At 53.0% G+C, this 22,261-nt stretch overlaps 1 protein-coding gene across 9 annotated transcripts in view; it reads right to left on the reverse strand.

The window, feature by feature from the left end:
• Positions 1-76: 76 nt before the first annotated feature.
• Positions 77-22,261, reverse strand: part of herc1 (HECT and RLD domain containing E3 ubiquitin protein ligase family member 1) — a 47,004-nt gene continuing 24,819 nt past the window's right edge. For 4 of the 9 annotated variants that reach the window (XM_023332943.1, XM_023332944.1, XM_023332947.1 and 1 more), the window contains exons 33-78: positions 21,987-22,097; positions 21,745-21,915; positions 21,433-21,672; positions 21,067-21,150; positions 20,441-20,997; positions 19,444-20,017; positions 18,185-18,479; positions 17,724-17,934; positions 17,213-17,379; positions 17,025-17,141; positions 15,985-16,359; positions 15,679-15,902; positions 15,076-15,344; positions 14,551-14,603; positions 14,269-14,469; positions 13,839-14,013; positions 13,501-13,768; positions 12,878-13,091; positions 12,466-12,725; positions 12,263-12,390; positions 11,607-11,743; positions 11,297-11,497; positions 10,152-10,282; positions 9,865-10,082; positions 9,667-9,787; positions 8,695-8,841; positions 8,522-8,623; positions 8,279-8,452; positions 7,078-7,377; positions 6,926-6,991; positions 6,729-6,854; positions 5,724-5,862; positions 5,461-5,642; positions 5,227-5,382; positions 5,032-5,154; positions 4,852-4,954; positions 4,552-4,721; positions 4,335-4,473; positions 3,914-4,083; positions 3,676-3,845; positions 3,423-3,588; positions 3,253-3,329; positions 2,557-2,809; positions 1,919-2,071; positions 1,537-1,842; positions 77-555 (exon numbers count right to left, since the gene is read on the reverse strand). In XM_023332943.1, coding sequence (XP_023188711.1) covers positions 370-555; positions 1,537-1,842; positions 1,919-2,071; positions 2,557-2,809; positions 3,253-3,329; positions 3,423-3,588; positions 3,676-3,845; positions 3,914-4,083; positions 4,335-4,473; positions 4,552-4,721; positions 4,852-4,954; positions 5,032-5,154; positions 5,227-5,382; positions 5,461-5,642; positions 5,724-5,862; positions 6,729-6,854; positions 6,926-6,991; positions 7,078-7,377; positions 8,279-8,452; positions 8,522-8,623; positions 8,695-8,841; positions 9,667-9,787; positions 9,865-10,082; positions 10,152-10,282; positions 11,297-11,497; positions 11,607-11,743; positions 12,263-12,390; positions 12,466-12,725; positions 12,878-13,091; positions 13,501-13,768; positions 13,839-14,013; positions 14,269-14,469; positions 14,551-14,603; positions 15,076-15,344; positions 15,679-15,902; positions 15,985-16,359; positions 17,025-17,141; positions 17,213-17,379; positions 17,724-17,934; positions 18,185-18,479; positions 19,444-20,017; positions 20,441-20,997; positions 21,067-21,150; positions 21,433-21,672; positions 21,745-21,915; positions 21,987-22,097 — 8,910 coding nt within the window. In that variant the 3' untranslated portion in view covers positions 77-369. The remainder of the gene's footprint in view (positions 556-1,536; positions 1,843-1,918; positions 2,072-2,556; positions 2,810-3,252; positions 3,330-3,422; positions 3,589-3,675; positions 3,846-3,913; positions 4,084-4,334; positions 4,474-4,551; positions 4,722-4,851; positions 4,955-5,031; positions 5,155-5,226; positions 5,383-5,460; positions 5,643-5,723; positions 5,863-6,728; positions 6,855-6,925; positions 6,992-7,077; positions 7,378-8,278; positions 8,453-8,521; positions 8,624-8,694; positions 8,842-9,666; positions 9,788-9,864; positions 10,083-10,151; positions 10,283-11,296; positions 11,498-11,606; positions 11,744-12,262; positions 12,391-12,465; positions 12,726-12,877; positions 13,092-13,500; positions 13,769-13,838; positions 14,014-14,268; positions 14,470-14,550; positions 14,604-15,075; positions 15,345-15,678; positions 15,903-15,984; positions 16,360-17,024; positions 17,142-17,212; positions 17,380-17,723; positions 17,935-18,184; positions 18,480-19,443; positions 20,018-20,440; positions 20,998-21,066; positions 21,151-21,432; positions 21,673-21,744; positions 21,916-21,986; positions 22,098-22,261) is intronic. The other 5 variants (XM_023332950.1, XM_023332949.1, XM_023332946.1 and 2 more) reach the window with 4 other exon arrangements.

Below are 22,261 nucleotides of genomic sequence, written 5' to 3' on the forward strand. Positions count from 1 at the left end.
TAGAGTTGATCCTTTAGTGGCTTTAATTTTTGCTTTCCATAGAGGTTCCATATTTCAACAGATCAGTTCTGCAGCATTTTTATAGTTTTTTTATTTTGTTTGCTTTGGGAAACTCGCTGCCGCCAATGAGAACAATAAATATGGATACAATGCAAAACATTTTCCTAATGAAGCATTTTACACAATGTACAATCTTTACCCAGATATTCTGTACACGTTTCCAAATAGCTCTGTGGGAGGAAACCAGAATTAACACACTTCCTGTGGATTTCCATGATAAAAACTAATAAACCACAGAGAGAAATGAAGGTTGTGTCGATATTAGAGAAATAAAACGGATGTAAAAGAGTTTGCGGTCGCGTGGAAGCATCAGTAGTCCGTGTCGGAGCCCTCGGCGTTGTCCACGTTGCGGGAGAGCATGTAGTTGTCCATGTCGATGGAGCGGCAGTTGTTGATGGCGTAGCGCAGCCGCTCGGCCATGACGACCTGGCTGGAGTACGGCGGCAGGCGCAGCTGGAAGAAGCAGGTCTGGGAGGTGGGGAGGCTGTCGTACGGCTGAGGAGGAACAGAGAGGGTCAGCAGAGAGGACACAGCCGTCTGTCCGTCCGTCTAACTGCTGGCGTTCTGACTAGTCACTATGAAGTCCAGTTCAACTGAATTTGACAAATAAAATTAAAAATATGCTAAAATAATTTTTAATAAAAACTTTTTATTCTATCTATAATTTTAAAAATGTAATCAGTTTTTTATGATCATCTAGTAAAGGCCTTTGAAGATGATGGAAAGTCTTTTTTGGCTGGAAAGCCAAAAAAGATAAAGGAAAAATCTAAAGAAATCTAAAGATTTTTCTAAAGATTTCTGAGATTTTGGCTGAAATTTACTCCTTTTTTTATCTACAACCTCCAGAGTACGCTCACACTATTTCTGTTCTATGATTAGAGAATATAATTTATAATCAAATTTTCAACTTGTGGAAATTTTCTGATTTTGAAAAATCTAAAGATTTACTAGAAAAACCCACAAGAAAATATTTTGTAAATTTCTGTTTGAAAAAATCTTAAAATTTTGACTTCAAAGTCAGAAATCTCAAAGTTTTTTCTGTGAATTTTGGAGTTTTTTTGTAGAAATTTAGTCTTTTTTCTGTCTGTAATGGCTGTAAATATGCTGTCGTATCTGATAAAATATAACTGAATAATTTAGTGAAATGTTCTTTGCCGTTCTCATCTTCCTGTCAGTCATTAATCACAGCGTTTGATTGATTAATGTTTTAATCGATTGACAGCATTAATATTTTGTGCAGTTTGGGTTTAATTGCTGCTCTGATTTGTTTCTCTCTGGTCCAGCTGACGATTAATCGATGACTAAATTAGTTGACGATTATTTTACTAATCGATTAATCGTTTGGGTTTTGTAGCATCATCTCTGGGTTTGCTAAGTGGGCCAGAAGCTAGTTCTGTTTGTTTCTGAGCAGAACCGGGTCAACTGCAGTGAGAAATGTGGAAAGTTGTCTCAGTCGGTTTGGGTCGGTCCACTCACCCGGTCCACCTTCATGATCTGGAACCGCTGTGAGATGTCGGCGGTGTTGGCAGGCAGCCGGGAGCGCCCGGAGACGAAGCGCATGAAGAGGACGCGCTCCTCGTTGGAGAACTCCTCCAGGGTCTGCCAGAACCACTGGACCAGCGCGTGCTGCTCGTCCACCTCCCGGTACCGGACCACCTTCTTCAGAACCTCGCAGCAGATCTCCGGCATGCCGCACACCATCTGCTCCAGCTGCTGCGCCGTCAGCAGCGACAGCAGCGGCACCGGCACGATCCACGACATGCCCTCACGCACCGCCGCCACCTGGCGGACGGGAGGAGGACGGACAGGTTAGTGAGCGGTTCCGGTTCCAGTTCCGGTCCCACCGGACTCCGTTTACCTGTCGGTCGATCTCGTGCAGCCGGTACTCGACGGCCCGCTCCACGTACTCCTTCCTGTTGGAGAAGGAGAGCGGGATGCTGCCTCCGCCGGGAATTATGGGAACCATCTTCCCGTCCGCGCTCTGACCCACGAACGAGTCCAGAGGTATCATCTGGAACAGAACCAGCAGAACCGGGCTTAACAGAACCAACAGAACCAACCTGAGCGGGCCTGACAGACCAACAGCAGCAGCTGGAGCGCCACCAACAGGCCGGTTCTGGTGTTTACTACCCAAGTTTCCACAGACCCAGGTGGCGTTTAAGGATCCAGGAAACGTTCATTTCGATTTGAGCCAAAACAACTTGTGTAAATCAAGGAAAATGATTCCACAGGTCAGAACTTCCAAATACACAGGAATAGATACAATTCTGTAAAAAGTCCATTAAAAGTTGGGAGATTATTATCTAAACTTTTAATTTGTACGTTGATGTGCTGCAGTCTGAGGAACCGTCTGTTGACAGGCTGCACTGGAGGAAGAATAAAGGTATTCTATTCTAACTCGGATCAGAACGGCCGGTCCCAGCCCGTCCGGGTCCCGGTCCCCAACTCGTGCAAGGTGTTCTCCGATCAGAACTGGGTCAGAACAGGCTGTCCCACCTCGTGGAAGCTGTCCTCAGTGATGCCGCTGTCCTCGATGTGCAGGATGCTCTTCAGCGTCTGGACGTATAGCAGGTCCACCTCCTCCAGGTCCTCCAGCTGCAGCGGGATGCAGCACAGCTGTTTCCATACCAACGGCGCCAGGTGCAGGTCCAGCGGCTTCTTGGTGCGCACCGCCACGCCCATCAGGATGCCCAGGAACTTGAACTGGATCATGTGCTCGTCCAGGCAGGCGGACGGGTTGAACAGGAACCTGGAGGAAAACAAGAAGATTAGATCGATGCAGCTGCAATACTGATAACAGATTAGAGTCATCTTCTAACTCAACTTTTGCAGAAACATTATTTTCTTTTTACAGATGCAGAAACAAATCTCTGAATCTGTTGTCCAAAAATTTCCCCGTGACGGTTTTGGGAGCAGTCAGGCCATAAAGCTTTAATATTATTTATCATAATTTACTGTGTTTTAATTCCAATGCAGCTCAGATTTTTCTTATGAATTAAACAAAATTCACAGGATTTTTATCTAGTAAACCTGAACTGAACACAAATGGAGCAAAATGTCACATTAATTCCTCGTCAGGTGATGCTTATTACTTTCTAGTGGCTTCGTTTTTGATCATTTCATTTCAATCACTCTGACAACCATGAGGTGAGTTTACTGACGGCAGGATTTTACAGCTTTCATGCTGCTCACCTGTCTCTGTTGTAGCCAACCTCTGCGGTGGCGTTAGGGGAGGGGATCAGCAGGTCCACCACACCCGTCTCCAGCTCCTGCAAAACATTCCCACCATCAGTCGCCTGGAAACTCCTGGAAACTCCAGGAAACTCCTGGAGTCGGTGAGGGAAGCTCAGAGCTGGGAATACCTGGCACATCTCGGTGATGGTGTCATCAAACACGCCGCCAGCGTCGTCCGCCCCCTCGCCCACCAGCTTGACCTTCCAGGCGCGGGACGGCAGCCGCAGATCGGAGGCGTTCAGCTTCACCACCTGCCGGGCGATCTGGACGAAGATCGGTTTGCACTTCCGGCCGCTGGGGAGCCGAGGAGGAGAGAGGAACCTGAGCATCAGTCGGGTTCTGCACTCTAAAGTGGGTTTACAAAGCGGGCGGGTCACTGACCGGGTGGAGATCCGCTTGACGGTGATTTGCGGGCCGTAGTTCTTGCCCTGAACCATGGTCTTCCCGATGGAGCGCACCATGGGCAGCGTGTAGACCCGGGGGGCCAGCAGGGGGCGCAGCTGGCCCTGAACGATGCCCCAGGTCCCGGCGTTGTAGTGGGAGGTGCAGCTCTGCGGAAAAACAGGCAGTGAGGACAGCCGGCTGGGTTCTGGAGGTTCTGCTGCGGTTCTGATCTCACCTGATTGTTGGGGCTGAGGTTCAGCAGCCGCCACGACGAGTACATGAGGTCAGAGAAATGGTAGAGGAGGCGGAGCCGCGTCCTCACCGCCTCCATGCTGACCTCCTTCAGCCCGCTGTACTGAGGCGGAACCGCCACCGGGAGGCCCAGCTGGAGCGGAACCGACGAGCCTGAAGGCGATGAAGACAAGGAGGAGGAGGAGAAAAGATGGAGGCTGAGGAGATTCTGGATTTATTTAACAACATTCCAGATCTACAGTGAAGATTTGGCCCGTAAGCAGCTGCTCAGCTCGCTTATGCTTAGGGCCGGCTCTGGGTCTGACCAGAACCACGTGGCTTATTTTAAGGTCCAATAACTCATTACTTAATTAGGACTGAACAGAAGAGCAAGAACCGGACCGGTGGTTCAGAACCGGGCCTACCTGGCGCGCGTGGCGGCACGCAGGGCGCCGTCCAGGCGCCGCTGTGGCAGCGTCCAGCCGAGATCTGGTTGATGTTCTTGCCCTGCAGCGCCGTCACCAGCGTGGGCTCTCTGACGTGGTTGGTGTGGCCCAGGCCCAGCTGCGGGATCGGGAACAGAGCGGGTCAGGACCGGACCTGTGGACCCGGTTGGGTCGGTCCGGTCGGGCCGTGGGTTACCTGTCCCTCCGAGTTGCTGCCCCAGGCGTAGACGTCTCCGGTGGTGGACAGAACCAGCGTGTGCTCGGCGCCGACCGCCACGTCCTGAATGCTGTTCCCCGACAGCGCCGGAACCTGCTGGGGCCGGTTGTGGTTCCGAGCTCGGCCTTCTGGGAGTCCGATCAGCCGGTCTTAACGGGACGCAAGAAAACATCTCAACATTAGAAACACTAAGCGGTTATTATTATAATTATTATTATTATTATAATTATTATTATTATGAGGATCTTAGAGCAGACAGATCAGGAACATGGAGGTGACCTTGGCCGAACGTGTAAACTTTGCCGTCTTTGGTTAAAGCCACGGAGAACTGCGTCCCACAGGCCACCTTCTGGATCCCCGTCCCACAGAGGATGTCCACTTTCTGCGGAGTTAGAGACAGCACCAGAGTTACAAACCAAACAGCTCAGCTCAGCTCGTCCCTCTTCAGCCCAATCCTACCTGGGGAGAAGACTTGGCCGTCGAGTTCCCGAGTCCCAGTTTCCCATAGTCTCCGTCACCAAAGGCCCACACCATGCTTCCGTCCGCAGAGACGACCAGCGTGTGGTTCAGACCGCAGGCCACCTGAGGAGAACCGACAGCTTGAGCGGCTAACGTCCTCTGTCCATCAGAACTTGGCTGATGGGGATCGCTCACCTGTCCCACTTGGTAACCCTCCAGAGCCGTCACCTTCTCCGGAAGCTTCTTGTTGGACGTGTTTCCCAGCCCCAGTCGGCCGTAATCTCCGTTCCCGAAGGTGAAAAGCTTCCCATCGGCCGTCACCACCGCAGAGTGTTTGAATCCACACGACATCTGCAGGGCAGAGAGCGTGAGGACCAAGAGCAGAAGAACCCGCGGTTCAAAGGCAGCGGTTCCTGCAGACGGACCCACCTGGACCACCTCCTCTCCCTGCAGTGCTTCGATCTGCCGCGGTCGCCGCTGGCGGTCACTGTTGCCGTGGCCCAGCTTGCCGTAGTCGCCGTCCCCCCAGCTGAAGACCTCGCCGCTCTCCGTCAGAGCCATGGAGTGGCCATCGCTGCCGCACGACGTCACCAGCTGGGTCACCACGAATCCTGGAGGGGGAAAACCAAACCACTGGTGTTCTGGATGGTTCTGGTGTCCAAACCGGTTCTGGTCACTGGGGGACGGCTCACCTTGCAGAGCGGAGATGATGGTGAGGACGTGCAGGTCGTCGGAGTTCCCCTGTCCCAGGCGGCCGTAGCTGCCCTCTCCACAGGCCAACACCGACCCGTTGGGCTGGATCACAAAGGTGCAGTTCTGACCACAAACCACCTGCAGAACCAACAGCTGATCAGGTTCAGGCTAATCCAGTGGGAGACACATCCACTAATGAGCTAATAGTGCAGCTTATTTTCTGTTAATACCTTTCGCTAACCTTGAAAACGTTGAGCGGATTTAGCGACACCTAAAGAAATTTTTCAGATAAATTCTAATTATTTTTTTCAGCCGTTTCCCTTCATCTCCTCATGTTTGCTCATTTTTTTAGCTGCATAGCATGTTGGTGTAGCGCTTCAATATTAGCTACTGCTAAGCAGTGTGTTTGTAGAACTCTTTAGCATATGCTACTGCTAAATACTGTTTTAGTTTCACAATTTAGTGCTAGTCCCTGCTAAATGCTGCTGGTGTAGCAATTTAGCGGTAGCTACAAGTACATATGATGTCATGTAGGATTAGCATTAGCTACTGCTCAATGTTGTAATGGTGCAACAATTTAGCATTAGCTAGGGTGACCATATTTTAATTTGGGAAAACCAGGACAACCTGGAGGGGGAGGGGGGCTCTAAAAGCAGGGAAACTCCGTACATTTGCTCTTTGGTATGTTGTTGGCGCACTGACAGCCACGCTATCTATCTTCGGATTAAGAACAGGGCTGCCCGCACTGACGCGGCTCAGGGATTACGTCACACGCAGCGCAGTGCCCTAGTGCCTGTAAATTTAATGGTCCAATGAAGGAAATTTAAAAAAACAGGACATTTCCTCACTTTCTAAAAAAAACCCGGGACGCCCGGGACAGGACGTGAAATACGGACGTTTGGTCACCCTAGCATTAGCTTAACCCTAAAGCACTGATTCTGATTAATGCTTTAGGCTTAGTGCAGCTAGCATGTGAGTTAGCGGTTGCTGGTGTGTCTTCAGACCTGCTGGGCCTGTGAGAAGGACGGGGCGGTGGTCGGAACCAGGATGTTCCTGCCGGCCTCGGCCAGCTGGCCGTGCCGACCCGCTCCCCACAGGAAGACGTCACACCTCCCACCGAGGTGCCAGTCCTGGAAACAAACAAACACAGGTGAGACGGGTCGGGCCCTCAGACGACTCCAGGAGGCGGGTCTGGATCTACCTCCGGCCTGGACGTGGCCCAGGACATGATCTGCTCGTCCATCCCGGCTGCCCACTTCCCGTTGTCCTGGAAACAGACGGAGTGTTAGTGCGAGCCGCAGAGCTGCCGGTCAGGCCGCCGCCGCCACCACCGCCACCGCCACCGCCTCTCACCATCACCAGAGCCATCTCCTCCTTGGGCACCGGTTCCAGGTCAGGAATGCAGAAGGAGTCCGGGAACGTGGCGCCGCGGGCGAGGGCCTCGGCCGCCTTGACGGTGGTGGAGAAGCAGTCGAGCCACGCCCACTCGCTGGCGCTCCAGACGGCGGTACCAGACTCCGGAGGACAGCGGCGGAGGTGGGGCGGGGCGGGCGGGCGGCACAGGAGCTGGTCCAGGTGGAGGCCAACCGCCAGCGACGCCAGGCACTGCATGTAGGGGCTGTGGACCAGCTGCTCGCCACAAACCACGTGAGGCTGCAGGGAAACAAACACGCCGTCAGAAAATCCACTTCCTGTTTACAGAAACCAGGGACGGACCAGGGGGTTTGGGCCGACCCGTCTCAGTTTCAGAACCGCCTCAGAGGGCCGGACAATAAATCAATAACAGTAAACATCATAATAGACACCTGATCAATATCGACAGATAAAACGTCCGATAGAATATTCACTGAACTCCGGTCAAGAACCGAACGGCATTCTGGGAGATGTAGGCAGAGGAAGGCTTTAGCCGCTCAACATCTCACTACCCAGGTGATGCTACCCAGCTAAGCTAGCTGGGTAGCATCACCTCTCTAGCTCTCTGGTTGCCTAGCAACACCTTATAGAGTAACACCTGCGCAGCAGCAGGTTAAAGCTGCAGGTTGTAACTTTTATTAAATTTTTTTTTTGTTTGTTTGATTGTTTTTGCTCAGGGAGAGATGAATCTGTTCACAGATTATCTGTCTCGTATTAAACTGATTACAGTTTAAACTAATATGTAAAAATCATATATATATTTTTTTTCTCCGAAGAGTTTTTGCGGCACTAGTGGCTCGTATTTTTTCCACAGTAGGCAGACAGGAAGGAGGGCGAGGAGAGGGGGGAAGACGTGCGGTAAAGGTCGTCGGGACCGGGAGTTGAACCCACGACGTCCGCGTCGAGGACTAAGGCCTCCAAACGTGGGGCCCGTAAAAAACATATTTTAATAAAGTTAAGTACTGCAGCTTTAAGGTTTTGGTTCATAACTGCTTAAAAATAAAAACCTACAGCGTGAATAAAAAGTATGGATAAAAGGGTCAGTTTGGCAGGATTAAAAAGTAAAACAACAACAATCTAATCAATAAAGAATGATATTGCCTGAGGAGTGGTTTCCATGGCGACGCGTCTCTCAGCCTACCTTCTCGTAGGCGTACTGCTCCTGCAGCATCACCGGCAGCCGCTCCAGGAACGCCCTCATGCAGGGCGCCGCGTTGAGGCCGACCACGCCTTGCCGCTTCAGCGCCGAGCGGCACGTCGCCAGCACGTGGTTGGACGCCATGAACTCTTTGGAGCAGTTAACGACCAGAACGTCCTGGAGATGGGACAGACTCAGAGAAAGGCGACGGAGACCAGGAGGAACAGAAAGAGTCCGATGTCTAACCTTTGACCTGTTGGAGCAGACGGCCACGCCCACATCTGGGATCCAGACGATGTTCTGGATGGCTCCGGATCCAGCGACGACGGTCTGCAGGACGGATCCGTCCTGTCGGACAGGAAGCAAACAGTGAGTCCAGGAGGGAAGAAGTCGGGTCGGTCCAGATGTTCGCCTCTTACCCGCAGAGACCAGATGTTCATGAGGCCGCCGACGCCGCCGGAGGCCAGCGCCAGGCCGTCGGGGCTGAAGGCCAGCGTCCGGACCGGCGTGATGTGTCCCTTCAGCTGGAGGACGCACACGGCGCCGTCCTCAGCCCAACGCGGCGACTGCAACAGAACCATCTAAACGTCTCATTTGATCTGAAGCTGATGGAGAATATGACCGCATACCTCTGAATCATCAGCCATTACTGTCAAAAAGATTTTAGGAAAGAAAAACTTCCCGATCGAGTCTAATGAAGAAACAAAAAAATACTTTTTTAAATCAAGAATTTACTGCATGCTTTGCATTTAAAAACATTTTGGATCTACAAGGATTTACACATGATCCTTTTACAAACACCTGGCTTCTTTCATTAAAATATTGCAAATACTTTAATGCTCAACAGCAAAACAAAACAAAATTAAACATTTTTGTCGTTTTTCTAAATTAAACTTGACACCTGCAGGTATTTGGACGCCACTAGTTTAAACTTTTAACTTGAACTTTTCAGTCCCTCCAGTTTTTCGTGGAAATTCACACAAAATCATTTGCTTTTTATTTTTGCTAACACACAATTGTGAATTTATTTTTTAAATTTTCAGCAAAAATGATCAAGAACTTTAAGAAATGCTACCTTCCTCCTGCAGGTGGCAGTATTTCTTACTTCTACACTGATCACGATGGAAGGAAACTAAAACTCACATTTATCGTCACAAATATCTCAACATTCCTTGTAAATATTTCTAAAGGAGCATAAAAAAGAAAATCTGTAATTTTGATTGCTAATTTTTTTTTACAAAAACAATCGATAAATCCAGATTTATGCGAGACATTTTCTTCTTCTCTTGTAGATTTGCTAGTTTTTGATCTGATTTGAACAAAATAAATGTTTCATCGAAGGAGAAATCTTTATGTTCAGCTGCGGTGGCCAGAGGTGAATCTTGCGTTACCAGTAGTTTGGGTTTGGCGTCGTTCTCCCACAGCGTCTCTGAGTCGCACTGGGAGGATTCTGGGAAGTGGCAGATTTCCTGAGGAACGGTCCAGACCGACACCAGGCCGTTCTGGCAGCATCTGGAAGACAAGCAGTTAGCCGTTCAGGAGGAGAACCGGAACCGTTCGGGTCGGCCCGGCTGCAGCTGAGCACTTACATGGCGAGCATGCTGAGCGGTCTGGGTCCGCGGCCCGGCAGGCCGCACCACGCCACGCCGTTCACCAGGGAGGCGTGGCGCAGGCTCTGCAGGCAGCACCAGCCGGAACCTGAACCCGAGTCCCGGTCCGGGGCGGCCCACAGCTTCACCGTCTCCTCCTTGGCGCAGGTCAGTAGGATCTGGCCGTTGGGGCTCCACTTCATGCTGCTGACGGACTCCTGAGGGACAGACTGCCATGAGCGCCGGCAGGAGGAAAGGTTCTGGTCGGGTCCAGATGGCCCGGTTACCTTGTGAGCGTCGATCACAACCACGGCTCCTTTCTCCAGCGGCTCCTTGGATCCGATCAGCAGTTTTCCGTCGGCGTATCCCACGGCGAACGGACGGTCCTCGCTGTACCAGGCGATGTGCATCACGGCCACTGGGGGGCGACACTCACATGCTCACGCTGCAGGCCCTGATGTTCAGATCTGCCCTGAAATCTGATTCTTTTTCCACATTTCTAGATCGATGCGACTTGTTCGTGATCTCCTGGGTGAAACAACCTAAAAGTTTCCTGCAGGCCCAGCAGAGGGCGCAGTAACATCACATCTACTGAGCATGCTCAGTGGGAGTAAACATGGAGGCTAATGGTGGAGCGCATCTTGATTTTAAAGTTGCCGTCCGCCATGTTGCTGGTTTTGTTGTTGAAGTGACGTCTGTCGAGAATCAGCGGCAGATTCAGGTCACATGGGGCAAAATGTGATAATTATCCGAGTCAGAACAAGATGAGGAGAGTTTGGGGATTTTAATTATAGTTTAGTTTCATTTAATTTTTTGTTTGCCTGGTTCGGTTAGTTTTAATTAGGTTTTAGAGTCTGTTTGCTAGTTTTTGTAAGTTATTATTAATTAAATATTGTTTAGTTTTTATTAGTTACAGTAGGAGTTTTAGTTGTTTTTAATAGTTTGGTTAATTTTATGTACAGAATTCAAAAAGTCAAAGTATTTTATTGCGATTATGTTTATATTGATTTGGTTCTGAATACTTCATAAAAGATACAATTTTCAAAAAAATTATTCAATTATTGTTGAACATCAACTGACTGACGTTTCCTCCCAACTTTTGCTGTTTCCATTTTGTGGACTAGCATAGCGTAGCCGCCAGGATTATGGGGCGCCATGATTTATCCACATCACATCAAAAGGCTATTAAAAAGGAAAACAAAGAATATTACTTCTATAATTTCAGTATGTTCTAGTTAGCTTTATAAACGTACAACACAGTTCCAGTTAGTTGTAGTTTTTCCCCATTAATTACTGTTTATTTCAGTTTTTCAAACTTTCCACATATAACTGGCCTGTGATGCATTCAAAAATCTGATCCGTCGTTCAGACGGCCACTGGGGGGCGATACATGGAACATGGAAATATCCGGTTCAGGTCGCATCGTTCCTACCGTCTTTCCTGTAGCAGTGCTCCAGCTCGCTGCAGTGCATGTCACAGGCATCCAGAACCTCAATGAGGCCCAGCGACCCGTCCATCCGGCCCACCAGCAGCATGTCTTTGGGCTCGCCGCACCACAGAGACTCCGCCTCCTCCTCCGGCCACGCCAGCGCCGACACCCAGTGGGGCTGCACGTCCAACAGGCCTTTACCGCCTGCAGGAGGACCAGCCAGATCTGAACCAGCTTTCACACATAAACCTGCATCTGCATGTCTCCCCCTACAGGATGGGAGGGGAACAGCAGCAGGAAACAGGAGCTTTACCGTTAACTTGCCAGATGTTGACCATTTTCTCCATGGCTGATGCCAGATACTTTCCAGTCACACTCCAGGCCAGAGGAGACAGGCAAGGGTCGCTAGGGGAGCCCAGAGCGGACATCCCATCCTCCGAGGAGCCATCGCTGGAGGACAGACAGAGACACACAGTGATGGACGCTCAACTTCCATGACTGACTGCTAAGAAAAGATTAAATAAATCGTTTCTGAAGCCCAGATTTCTGCACCGGACCAAAGATTTCACACTGCAAAAACATAAAATCTTATCGAGTGTTTTCCTCTCATTTCCAGTGCAAATATCTCAGTACACTTGAAATAAGACAAAACTAACTTACAAGTAACTTCTCAGTTAAGTCAATAACTCTTGAAAACTGATAAAAACTACAAATCCCACCATCATGTTGGGAAAGTCAACTTGGTGAAATTTAATGCTTTAGCATTAGTTTCTGCTAGTTACTATGTTGGTGTAACGTTTTAACATTAGCGTAATTAATATTTACGACTAGCACTCTAGGGTTAGTGAAGCTAACTATTTAGTGGTGTTCACCTCTGAACCTTGAACCCTATGCTAAAGCTATGCTAACCATGAACCCTTTGCTTCCACTTGCTGCTCCAGGGCAGTTTTGTGGGACAGAGGAACTCACTCCTTGTTGAAGACACAGGTCTGCTGCAGCGTGTACTGGCTCTTCGTCACGTTCCACACCCGGACCGTCCCGTCGCTGCCGCTGGTGGCCAGCAGGCCTTTCTTACTGCACCAGCTGCAGGTGATGACCTGAGGGAAGACCAGAAGTCAGGAGCCAAACTGGAGCCGGCTGCTGCCACAGGAGGAGAAGAAGAAGCCACCAACCCTGCTCTGGTGCGCCTCCAGCTTGATGAAGGAGCACTTCCGCAGATCCCCCGCCATGTCGGCGAAGGTCTGCGGCCGGCTCTGGCTGTTGTCGCGGTCGTGGGCGGCCAGCGTGCGGACCAGCTGCTGCGCAGCCCACTGGCGGTGCTGGGAGGAGAGCCTGGAGGACAGGCAGCAGGCCGCCAGAGCGTTGGCCAGCTCCAGGGGGCCTACAGCGGAGGGATTATGGGAAGGATGGGCATATAAATGCGCGGTTAGACCTGCTCGACACGGAACAGAAGGTGAAGAAAACCCGGTGAGTCAGGGAGGAACAACAGAGACCATGAAGCAAACAAACAGAGGAGGCTTTCTGAGCCAGAACCAGAAGGTTCCCGTCGGATTCTGGTCTGTCAGAACCAGAGAAACTACAAACCTCTCTTCTCCAGGTCGGCCTTGTCGTAGACGGGCCGCAGCCGGGCGCCTTTATCCGCCAGCAGCGCCACCAGCGCCTGCGTCACCACAAAGTTCGGGGAGGTGATGAGCTTGTTCTCCTCGGCCACGCCGCGCAGGAAGCTGGGCAGGAACTTCCTCTGGATGGGGTCGTCCACCGTGGTCAGGTTCATGCCTATAGCTGCAGAGATCAGGTTCTGGAACACAAACATGAAACCGCCTGAACCCGGATGCAGAAGGTTATTAATGGGAAATTGTTCCAGAATTTGAATCAGGTGAAGGTAAAACTGCCACTGGTTGAGTTCTGGTTGTGTTGGTCTGTGTACTCTAGTAAGCGATTGATTATTAATTTAGTTAAAGATTATTTCAATAATCAATTCATCTGGTTAATGGTTACAGCTCAGATTAAAGGAATAATCTGCACTGTTAGCGCTGCGATGCTAACATGTCGCTCCAGGATGAAGCATTACTGCTGACTCATCGTTTCATAAACCTCCAGAGATGCACTGACTCTCCATCTGTGCTGTCGGCCACCGGCCTGGCAGCTGCTGTGTCTCATTGACCTTTGACCTGTATCTCCCCTGACCTCCTGTGACCTGCCGGTACCTGGGTGCAGAGCTGCACCAGCAGCTTGGCGGCGTTGGGGCTGTTGGAGGCCAGGCAGCCCACTGCGGTGCTCAGGTAGGCCAGGCAGGAAATGGGCTTGCTGGCCTTGGCGGTGCCGCGGGGCCGCTCCGAGGGGCCCGCCCCCGCCGCCGGGCCGGTAGAGAGGCCGGCCCGGCCCGCTGCCGCCAGACACATGAGGCGGACCAGCGTCCTGATGTCGGTCAGGCCCAGAGACTCCAGGCCCGCTGCCAGGCTGCAGCTGGAGCCGCTGGAAGAGAGGAACACAACCTGAGCTACAGAACCCGACCTCTGATGACCCCTGCTGACCTCCGGCTCACCTGACGGACAGCAGCGACAACGCCCTCATCACCATGGTGCGGGCCAGCAGCACCTGCGCTGCGGCCGTCACCCTCCTGAGCGCCATGACCCGGTCGTGGGGGTTCTGCAGGGCGGCAGCCTGTTCGCCCAGCGTCATGCGGCCCGACGAGCTTTTATCCACCGACGTCTGGCAGCCTGCAGACAAAACATCGGAACGGCGAAACATCAGAACGGCGAAACATCGGAACGCCAAAACTTTGCAACGCCGAAACACCTGAACGGCGAAACATCAAAACGCCAGAACATCAGAACGCTGAAACATCAAAACGCCGAAACACCAAAACGCCAAAACATCAGAATGCCAAAACTTCGGAACGAAGAAACACCAAAACATCGGAACAGCGAAACATCAGAATGGTGAAACCTGCTCAGATCACCCGCGGCTGTTACCTATCTGCAGCAGTGTCTCCTCCATGCTGTTGGTGGCTGTCACCATGGCGACCGAGGCTCCCAGCGGGTCACTGTCGGGGAACTGGACGGGTTCGGGGACGACGCGACGCTCGCTCAGGCCCAGCGGGCCAGACAGCAGCTCAAACTCTTCCTCCCCCGTCAGCTTCTCGTCTTCGTCCACGTCCAGCATGTCCCAGTCCTCTGCAGCGGGACAGAACCAGAACCGGTACCGGGTCAGACCGCCGCTAGACTCACTAGGCTGGACACTTTGCTGAGGCTCACCTTCGTACACGCTGTCCTGCTTCCCCAGCAGGTCCGGTGCTTGGCCTTTGTACCTGAACGCAGAAACAACCAGGTCAACGTCCAGAACAGAACCAGGAACAGAACTTCTGCTGAGGCTAAAATCAGACCAAACCGGACCGGACAAGACCGGACCTGACCAGACCTGACTGGACCGGACCGGACTGGACCGACCCAATCGTGTCTCTGATTCTGCAGAAGAAAAAATCCTGAAGGTGTTTAAAACCAGACCGTCTGACTGGATTTAATTAATCACTAAAACTGAGGAAACGATGAAGATAAAACTCTGGATGTTACATCATATGAAAGAAAATCTTCAGGTGGAAACGAACAAAACAGAAAGACAAGAAAAGAAAAGATGGAAAAGAAGGACAAACTAAAATGAGAAAGAGCTCGTAAGAAAAGATACAAAACAAGACAAAAAAGAGACCAAGAGACAGAAGGAAAGACAGACAAGAGACAAAGACAAGGACAGGTAAGGACAGGCCCCGCCCACAGGAAGCTGACCTCTCCGCGGCGGGGACTTTGGCTTTGCTCTTGATGGCCAGGTATTTGTCCCTGCAGCCGCCGCACAGCAGGTAGTACGGGTTCCCGCTGCCGCACTCCCCGCCGAACCAGCCGTCCACGTAGGAGCCGTTGCTACGGTAACCCTGTCGGTTGGCACTGCGCCCGCAGCCGGGGTGGCTCTTCTTCATGTGCTGGTTGAAGTTGGCCACGTTGACCTCACACAGCTCACACACCACCACCTCGTCTCGGTCGTCGGCCTCACACACGTGCTGCGAGGGCGAAACGCAAACGTCAGAGCACACACACACAGACACCCCAACTCACACACACACACCCCCACACACAGACACCCCAACTCACACACACACACCCCCACACGCAGACACCCCAACTCACACACACACACACACACACACACACACACACACACACACACACACACGCGGCCTGTCTCAGACGGAAACGGCCGCTCATGCAGAGTGGATCAATGGATGCCAGGCAGCAGCCAATCAGCAGCGGGTGTTCTGGAGGTTCGGCGTGCATGTGTGAGTTTAGGGGGGTGGGGGAGGCAGCTCATTGGCTGGAGCAGAAAGTCACACACACCCATGTTGGCCAGTCCAGTACCTCCGGGATCCACATTCCCAGAATGTCGGTGTCGCTGGCCAGGTCCTGGCCGAACATGGCCTCCATGGTTTCCTCGTCCAGGTCCATCTCCAGCTCCTCGTCCAGGTTGAAGTCGTACAGCGCGCCCGGGTCCTGCTGCTGCGGAGCCGCCGCGTCCCGCCGGGCCTGGCTGTGGTGGGCCTGGACCGAGCGGTACAGACCGGCTGGAGGGGGAGGGGAACAAGAGGGACAGGTGATTCGCTGGGAGGCGGCAGCGTGAGGTCGGGGTGTGTTTGATGTTCTCACCAGCGCGCGCCAGCAGCGTGCGTGCGGCCAGGTCGAAGCGGTGCTTCCTGCCGGCGGCGGAACGTCCTCTGAGGGAGGTGCAGCTGGATGCCGCTGCGCTGTCCTGCTCCAGACCTTCAGGGCTGAAGCCCTCCTCCAGCTCTGAGGCGTCGGCGCTGGCCACGTCTCCCGGACAGCAGAGGTACGGGCTCCGGTCCAGGGACTTGCCCCCCGAGGACGCCGTCGCCCCCGGAGAGGAGGCGGAGTCAGGGGCGTCGACGACCAGCGCGCCGCTCCTGGTGTGCGGCTCGTCGCGTTCGTCCTCCGTGCCGGGATGTTCGATCATCCACATGGCGAGCACCGTGATGTTCTGGGCGTCCGCTTCTCCCCGAGCACCTGCGGTCAGAACGTACAGCGGTCAGAGCGGTCAGAGCGTAGAGCGGTCAGAGCGTAGAGCGGTCAGAGCGGTCAGAGTGTAGAGCGGTCAGAGCGTAGAGCGGTCAGAGCGGTCAGAGCGTAGAGCGGTCAGAGCGTAGAGCGGTCAGAGTGGTCAGAGCGTAGAGCGGTCAGAGCGGTCAGAGCGTAGAGCGGTCAGAGCGTAGAGCGGTCAGAGCAGTCAGAGCGTAGAGCGGTCAGAGCGTAGAGTGGTCAGAGCGTAGAGCGGTCAGAGCGGTCAGAGCGTAGAGCGGTCAGAGCAGTCAGAGCGTAGAGCGGTCAGAGCGTAGAGCGGTCAGAGCGGTCAGAGCCGCCGGCCTTCCAGTTACCGTAGCGTTCTGCTAAAACAGGACACTGAATGCTATGCTGACGGAGTTCCGGCTGCATTCAGCTGCGTATTCTCACACAATGCAGGAAAAAACTCCAATTTAAGACGAGATCAGCTTCACATGTCAGCGTCAGTCAATCATCTCCCAAAACTGAGGGAAAACTGAGGGAATTGGTTGGCTGATAAATTTTTGAACCCTAAAATGAAGTGTTGTAAAACAATATGCATACCGATCTCAGAGGACATGAGATCAGTAAAAGGTTGAATCTGTGGAAACGTGTTTAGGACTTTGACTGACCCGTTGCTTCCAGCGCTTTGGAGATCTGGCGCAGCGTGAAGCCCATCTCCAGCAGCGGCACGGCGATGGCCGGCGGCGGCGGCGACGTGGACAGCCTGCTGCTGGGGTCCGACAGAGCTGAGGGGAGACAACATGGCCGTCATTTCCTCTTCTGTGCCCAGGCGGTGCCCGTCCTCGCGTCCACTCACATGTTCCGGCCCGGTTCTGCGGCCTGCAGGGCTGGGAGTCCGGCGAGGTGAGGCTCTGCCTGCGGCCCACCTCATCTGACGGAGACGTCGGCAGGGACGACACCGGGGGCGTCTGGGCCCGGCGGGTCGGCACTAGGGTGGTGGTGGGGTAGCTGGAGAACATCTGCCTGTTGGGACACACAGCAGGAGGTCAAAGGTCATCACACCCTGAGAGATGAGAGTTCTCCTCCCTGATGAAGGAGTGACGAAAACACTTCCTAACAAAAACTCTTTGTTTGTAGCTCAATTTTGTACCAGATCTCAGATTTTTACCTGATTTAAAGTTAAATGCTGATCAGATCATTTTTAACATTCATCTCAACACTTAAAGTGGAAGCCTAGAAATAGCCTTTAATGCCATCTTGGCACAGTCGACCCACTCTGGACCCGACGCTGACTGATGGCACCGAGTGTGGAGCAGTAACTTCTTCTTGTGTCTCCAAGATGAAACTGAACCGCGGTGAGTTCCCACCTGAGCAGGCTGAGCGGCATGACGCCCGGGGACTCGGAGGCGGGCACGGTCTCGGTGTCGGTGACGGGCGTAGTGGCGGTGGTGGTGTCCTCCAGGGAGGAGCTCATGAAGGAGGTGGTGCTGGAGGCCGAGGGGCTGGTGGTGATGGGCGTCTGAGCCAGCTGCTCGCCCTCGGCGCCCTCGCCTTCCCCTTCAGGCTCGCTCCTCACCCCTGAGACATGAAACACCCAAACTGACTCAGAATCTGTGCAGGAAGCTAAAAACATCAACCGTCAGACAAAATGTGTAGAATCTGGATCATCGTGAGTTTCTAACGGCACACAACAGAACCGAGGCAGGTCAAGCTCCAGTTCATCTGACCGTTTTACCCAGTATTGACCCCAACGTTCTTCTGCTTCAACCTTTTGACGAATACTTAGTATGAATGAACAGATATTAAGGATGGAAATCTGGACACCAGCCTGGTTCTGATGAGGTTCTGCTCTCACCCGGCCTGGACTTCCCGCCGCTGGGCTCATCCAGCAGCCCGTTCACTACCAGCTTGTAGATCATGGCCTGCGCTCTCTCCAGGTCCGCCAGGCCCAGCGCGCGTTTGATCGGGGAGCGCATCACGGCGCGCTTCACCATGTGGCGCATGAGGAACTGCAGCGCCGTCCGCATCTCCACCTCCTCCTGGAAGCCGGGCGAGGGCGGAGCCGCCCCGCTGCCGGCGTTCAGGTCGGCGTTGTGGCCGCTCGGCGCCGCCTCTGGGACCACCTGGATGTTTGAGAGAGTCGCTGGGTTAGCGCTAACCCCCCTCAGCCGCTACACTCTGCACTTCTAACCCTGACCAGAAGGGGGCGACAACTGCTGCTCTAAACAAACGGATTCAGTCGTTCCTGGCCAAGGCAACACTAGAAATCCCAAATTTTCTACAGTCAGTGAACGCACCACCCAAACATCAACAACATAGAATCAGGAAGCAGCTTAAACATCAAGATAAGCTGAAAGAATCTTTAAGGATTGTATTTAAGAATGTAAATATCAAGGATGCTCCGTTCCACTTTCCCTCTGGTGATATCTGAGGTTTCAGCTGACGCCGATTCCACACAGAAAAACAGCTGATGGACTGAAAACGTTTCATAAATTAACTGAATTAAATGTATTTCATAACTCCGCACCAGTGCAGCTCACTCAAAAACACCAACAGCTTCTAAAACTGGTCAGAAATATCTAAACAGCTTTAATTTGTTCAGTCAGGTCAAATGGGAGGAGAAGGCCAAATTAAAATAAGTAATAAAATAACAGGCTGGTTCTAAACATGTACAATTAAACTGCAACAAACCTTCTGGCAAATGGTTCAGAAATAATGGAATATTAACTATAATGTAAGATAAATAAAGCATGTTGAGCACAGAACCAGACTGAATAGATAAGCCTTATCAATCAGTCTATTGTCACTGACTCCACTTTGAATTGTTTTCAATATCAGAGCCGATACAGATAATGATATCGGATCGGTGAATCTCTAGTAAATAAATGTAAATTAACAATAAAAACCCCTGAAAATTATCAGCAAGGAACCAGAAGCTGATTGTATTTCTAACAACAGAAATCAGTCCATCAGGCTCCGCCCCCATGCAGCTCCACCCTCATCTGGCTCCACCCTCCAGCCCCCCCCCCCCCCCCCCCCCCCCCCCCTCTGCCTGCATGCTGCTAGCATTAGCATTAGCGTGTGTACCTTTGGGATGAGCAGCAGCTCGGCGTACTTGCTGCAGCTCAGCAGGGCACTCAGGGTCTTCATGGCGCCCAGGTAGAGGTAGGACAGCTGTACGGCGTGGATCTCTGACTGCGTGCTGATGGGCGGAGCCTCGTGGCGCCCGCCGTGCTCGTGGCCTTTCTTCCTGCCTGCCTCTGCAGTGGCGTTGGGCGCCGGGCCGAACAGAGCTTCGTTTCCGCCAGCGACAGATGAGATCTCGCTCTCGGACTTGGAGTTGGGCGCCAGGTGAGCCTTGACCTCCTCCAGGCTGTGGGACACCCTCAGCTCGGAGGCGGCGGCAGCGTCCTTCTGGCCGTCCGGCCTGTCGTCGGCGCAGCTGGGCTCGTGGCCAACGGAGGCAGCGTTGCGGTGCTTCCTGTCGTGGCGGCGCCCGCCCAGCTTGGCGGCGGTCTCCTCGTGGATGCTGGTCAGGTAGGTGAGGTCCAGCAGCAGCGACGAGGTCAGGCCCCGGAACCGGCCCACGTCGAACGGCAGCGGCTCACACGGCTCCAGATTGTACAGCGGCGTGTCACTAGGCGACCAGAAAGTTGGGAAGCTTTAATGGGAGGAAGTGGAGCGAAGAGAGACAAGGAGAGGGAAACGGAGTGAAACGGAGGAAAACGGGGAAAACTGATGTAAATGGAGGGAAAAGGGGTGATGGAGAGGCGGAGCGACAGGGAGGAGGAAACCAACGACCCGGTTCCAGAACCCACCGGGTTCCTGGATGACAGATTTATGAGGAAAAACGTTCCAGAAACAGAAAACATGGAGAGACGAGAAAGACGAGGAAAATGCCAAACAACCCGAAATTAGAATGATGATGATGATAAAAATAATGATAATAATATTGATAGGAGATAAAATGGTCAACATTAATAACGGTGCATGGCTCCAGATGTTTGACTCATTCATCAGAATGAATTAATGTTGCTAAATGAGCGATTGGGTCATAACCGGTCGGGTTCGGCGGTTCCGGTACCTGATGGTGATCTCGGCCTCGTCCCACTGGACCTTGGCCGAGCTGCTGCCCTCCTTGGCCACGCCCAGCAGTGTGGCGTGGCGTCCCGTCTGCTTGTGGATGCAGCGGCCGCCGACGCGCAGTCCGCCGTCCGCCCCGCCGATTACGGCCAGAACCGGCCAAACGTCGCAGCACAGGCTGCGCAGGTGCGGCTCGGCCAGGTCCGCCAGACCGTGCTGCCGGCCGTGCCGCCCCCGGTCCTCCTCCGCCCTAGGCACGGCATCGGGGCTCTCCCTCTGGGCGTCGTGCTCCTCGCGGCTCTGCACCGAGCGGCTCTTCTTCAGCCGCTGGCCGCCGGCCGACCCCCCTGTGGCGGCGTCCCTGAAGCACGGCTTGATCTTCTGCAGCCGCTGGATGATGGCGCTGTTGATGTGCGGCGTCCAGCGGTCGGTGCGGTGCAGGATGCGGACCAGCTGGGCCGTGGCCTCCACCAGCACCGTGGGGGTGGGGCTGCAGACGGGGTCGCCGGGCAGGAGGTCGCGTGGCGTCCCTCTCATCTGCATGTCGCAGATCTTCACCTGCAGAGGAAACAGGAAGTGTGAGGGAGCCACCTCCTGCTGAACGTTTGGACTCTGAGCGGCGGCTACCTTCTCTCCCGGGTTACTGCTGTAGAACATGACACAAGGAAACAACTCGGCCGCGTCGACGTCCTCAAACGCCAACTTCGGCTCCTGGAGGAGGGAGGAAGGTGAAAAGGAATCAAGGAAAGGAAAGGGAGGGAGGGAAAGAAGGAAGGAAGGAAGGAATCAAAGAAAGAAGGAATAGAATAAGAAATGAGAAAAAAGAGAAAAGACAGGAAAGAGGATAAAGCAGAAGGAGGGAATCAGACTGGAACGATGCAAACATCAACATTCAGAACGGAACTGAATAACTTTCTGTCACATCCAACAGCGGCTCTGTGTTTAACTGGGAAAGTCAGGTGGAAGGAAGAAACTGAGTGTAGCTGTGCTGACCTCTCCGTTCTTGCTGAAGCAGACGGTTCTGGCCTCCATGTCGAGGACGCAGGTGATGAAGTCTCCCTGAGTGAAGCTGCTGAGCGTCAGCGTCTGCTCTCCGTTGTGGTACAGGTTCCCGCTGTAGGCGCGGTACAGCCACATGTCCGACGTGGTGCGATGGTTAAAGTCGTGGACGGGCCAGCGGGACACGCCCACGCACGTCCCCTCGTTGCCACGGTTCTCCTTCACGATGTAGAACTGCAGCAGGGAAAAGCAGCGGTTAGCGGGGCTTTCCAGGTGACTTCCAGGTGATTTCTGTGGCGGGATCACCTTCCACTGGTAGCATCCGGAAGAGATGCCGGTGGACGCCAGGCCGTAACCTTTGCCCCCGCTGCCGTGCGTCAGGCCCTGGCCGTTCTCCACCACGCAGCACTGCGCCTTCTCCGGGTCGAAGGACACTTCCTGGATGGGAAGGTTCTCGTCTTCCTCCTCCGCCTCGCCCTGCCGACCAAACAGATGTCAGTGTCCCGCGTCCACCTGGGGGATCAGGGTCGCCGTGACGACGCCCTCACCTGCAGCTTCAGCTCCTGGACCTTCTCCTTGATCTGGATGGAGTGTTTGGCCTGAGCGACCGGAGCTTCCCACATGCAGTCAGACAGCAGAGAGAAGAGACGGTCCACAACCTGGAGGACAGAGAGACATCAGGACAGAGACAGTAATAGACAGACAGACAGACAGAAAAACAGTCAGACAGAAGAAAAAACAACAAAAAAAAAAACAGGAAAAAAGACACAAAGACAAAAAAGAGACAAAGACAGAGACAAAAACAGAATGAAAAGAAAAACAA

The sequence above is a fragment of the Xiphophorus maculatus genome, chromosome 4, assembly GCF_002775205.1.
Source record: "Xiphophorus maculatus strain JP 163 A chromosome 4, X_maculatus-5.0-male, whole genome shotgun sequence".
Classification (NCBI taxonomy): Eukaryota; Metazoa; Chordata; class Actinopteri; order Cyprinodontiformes; family Poeciliidae; genus Xiphophorus; species Xiphophorus maculatus.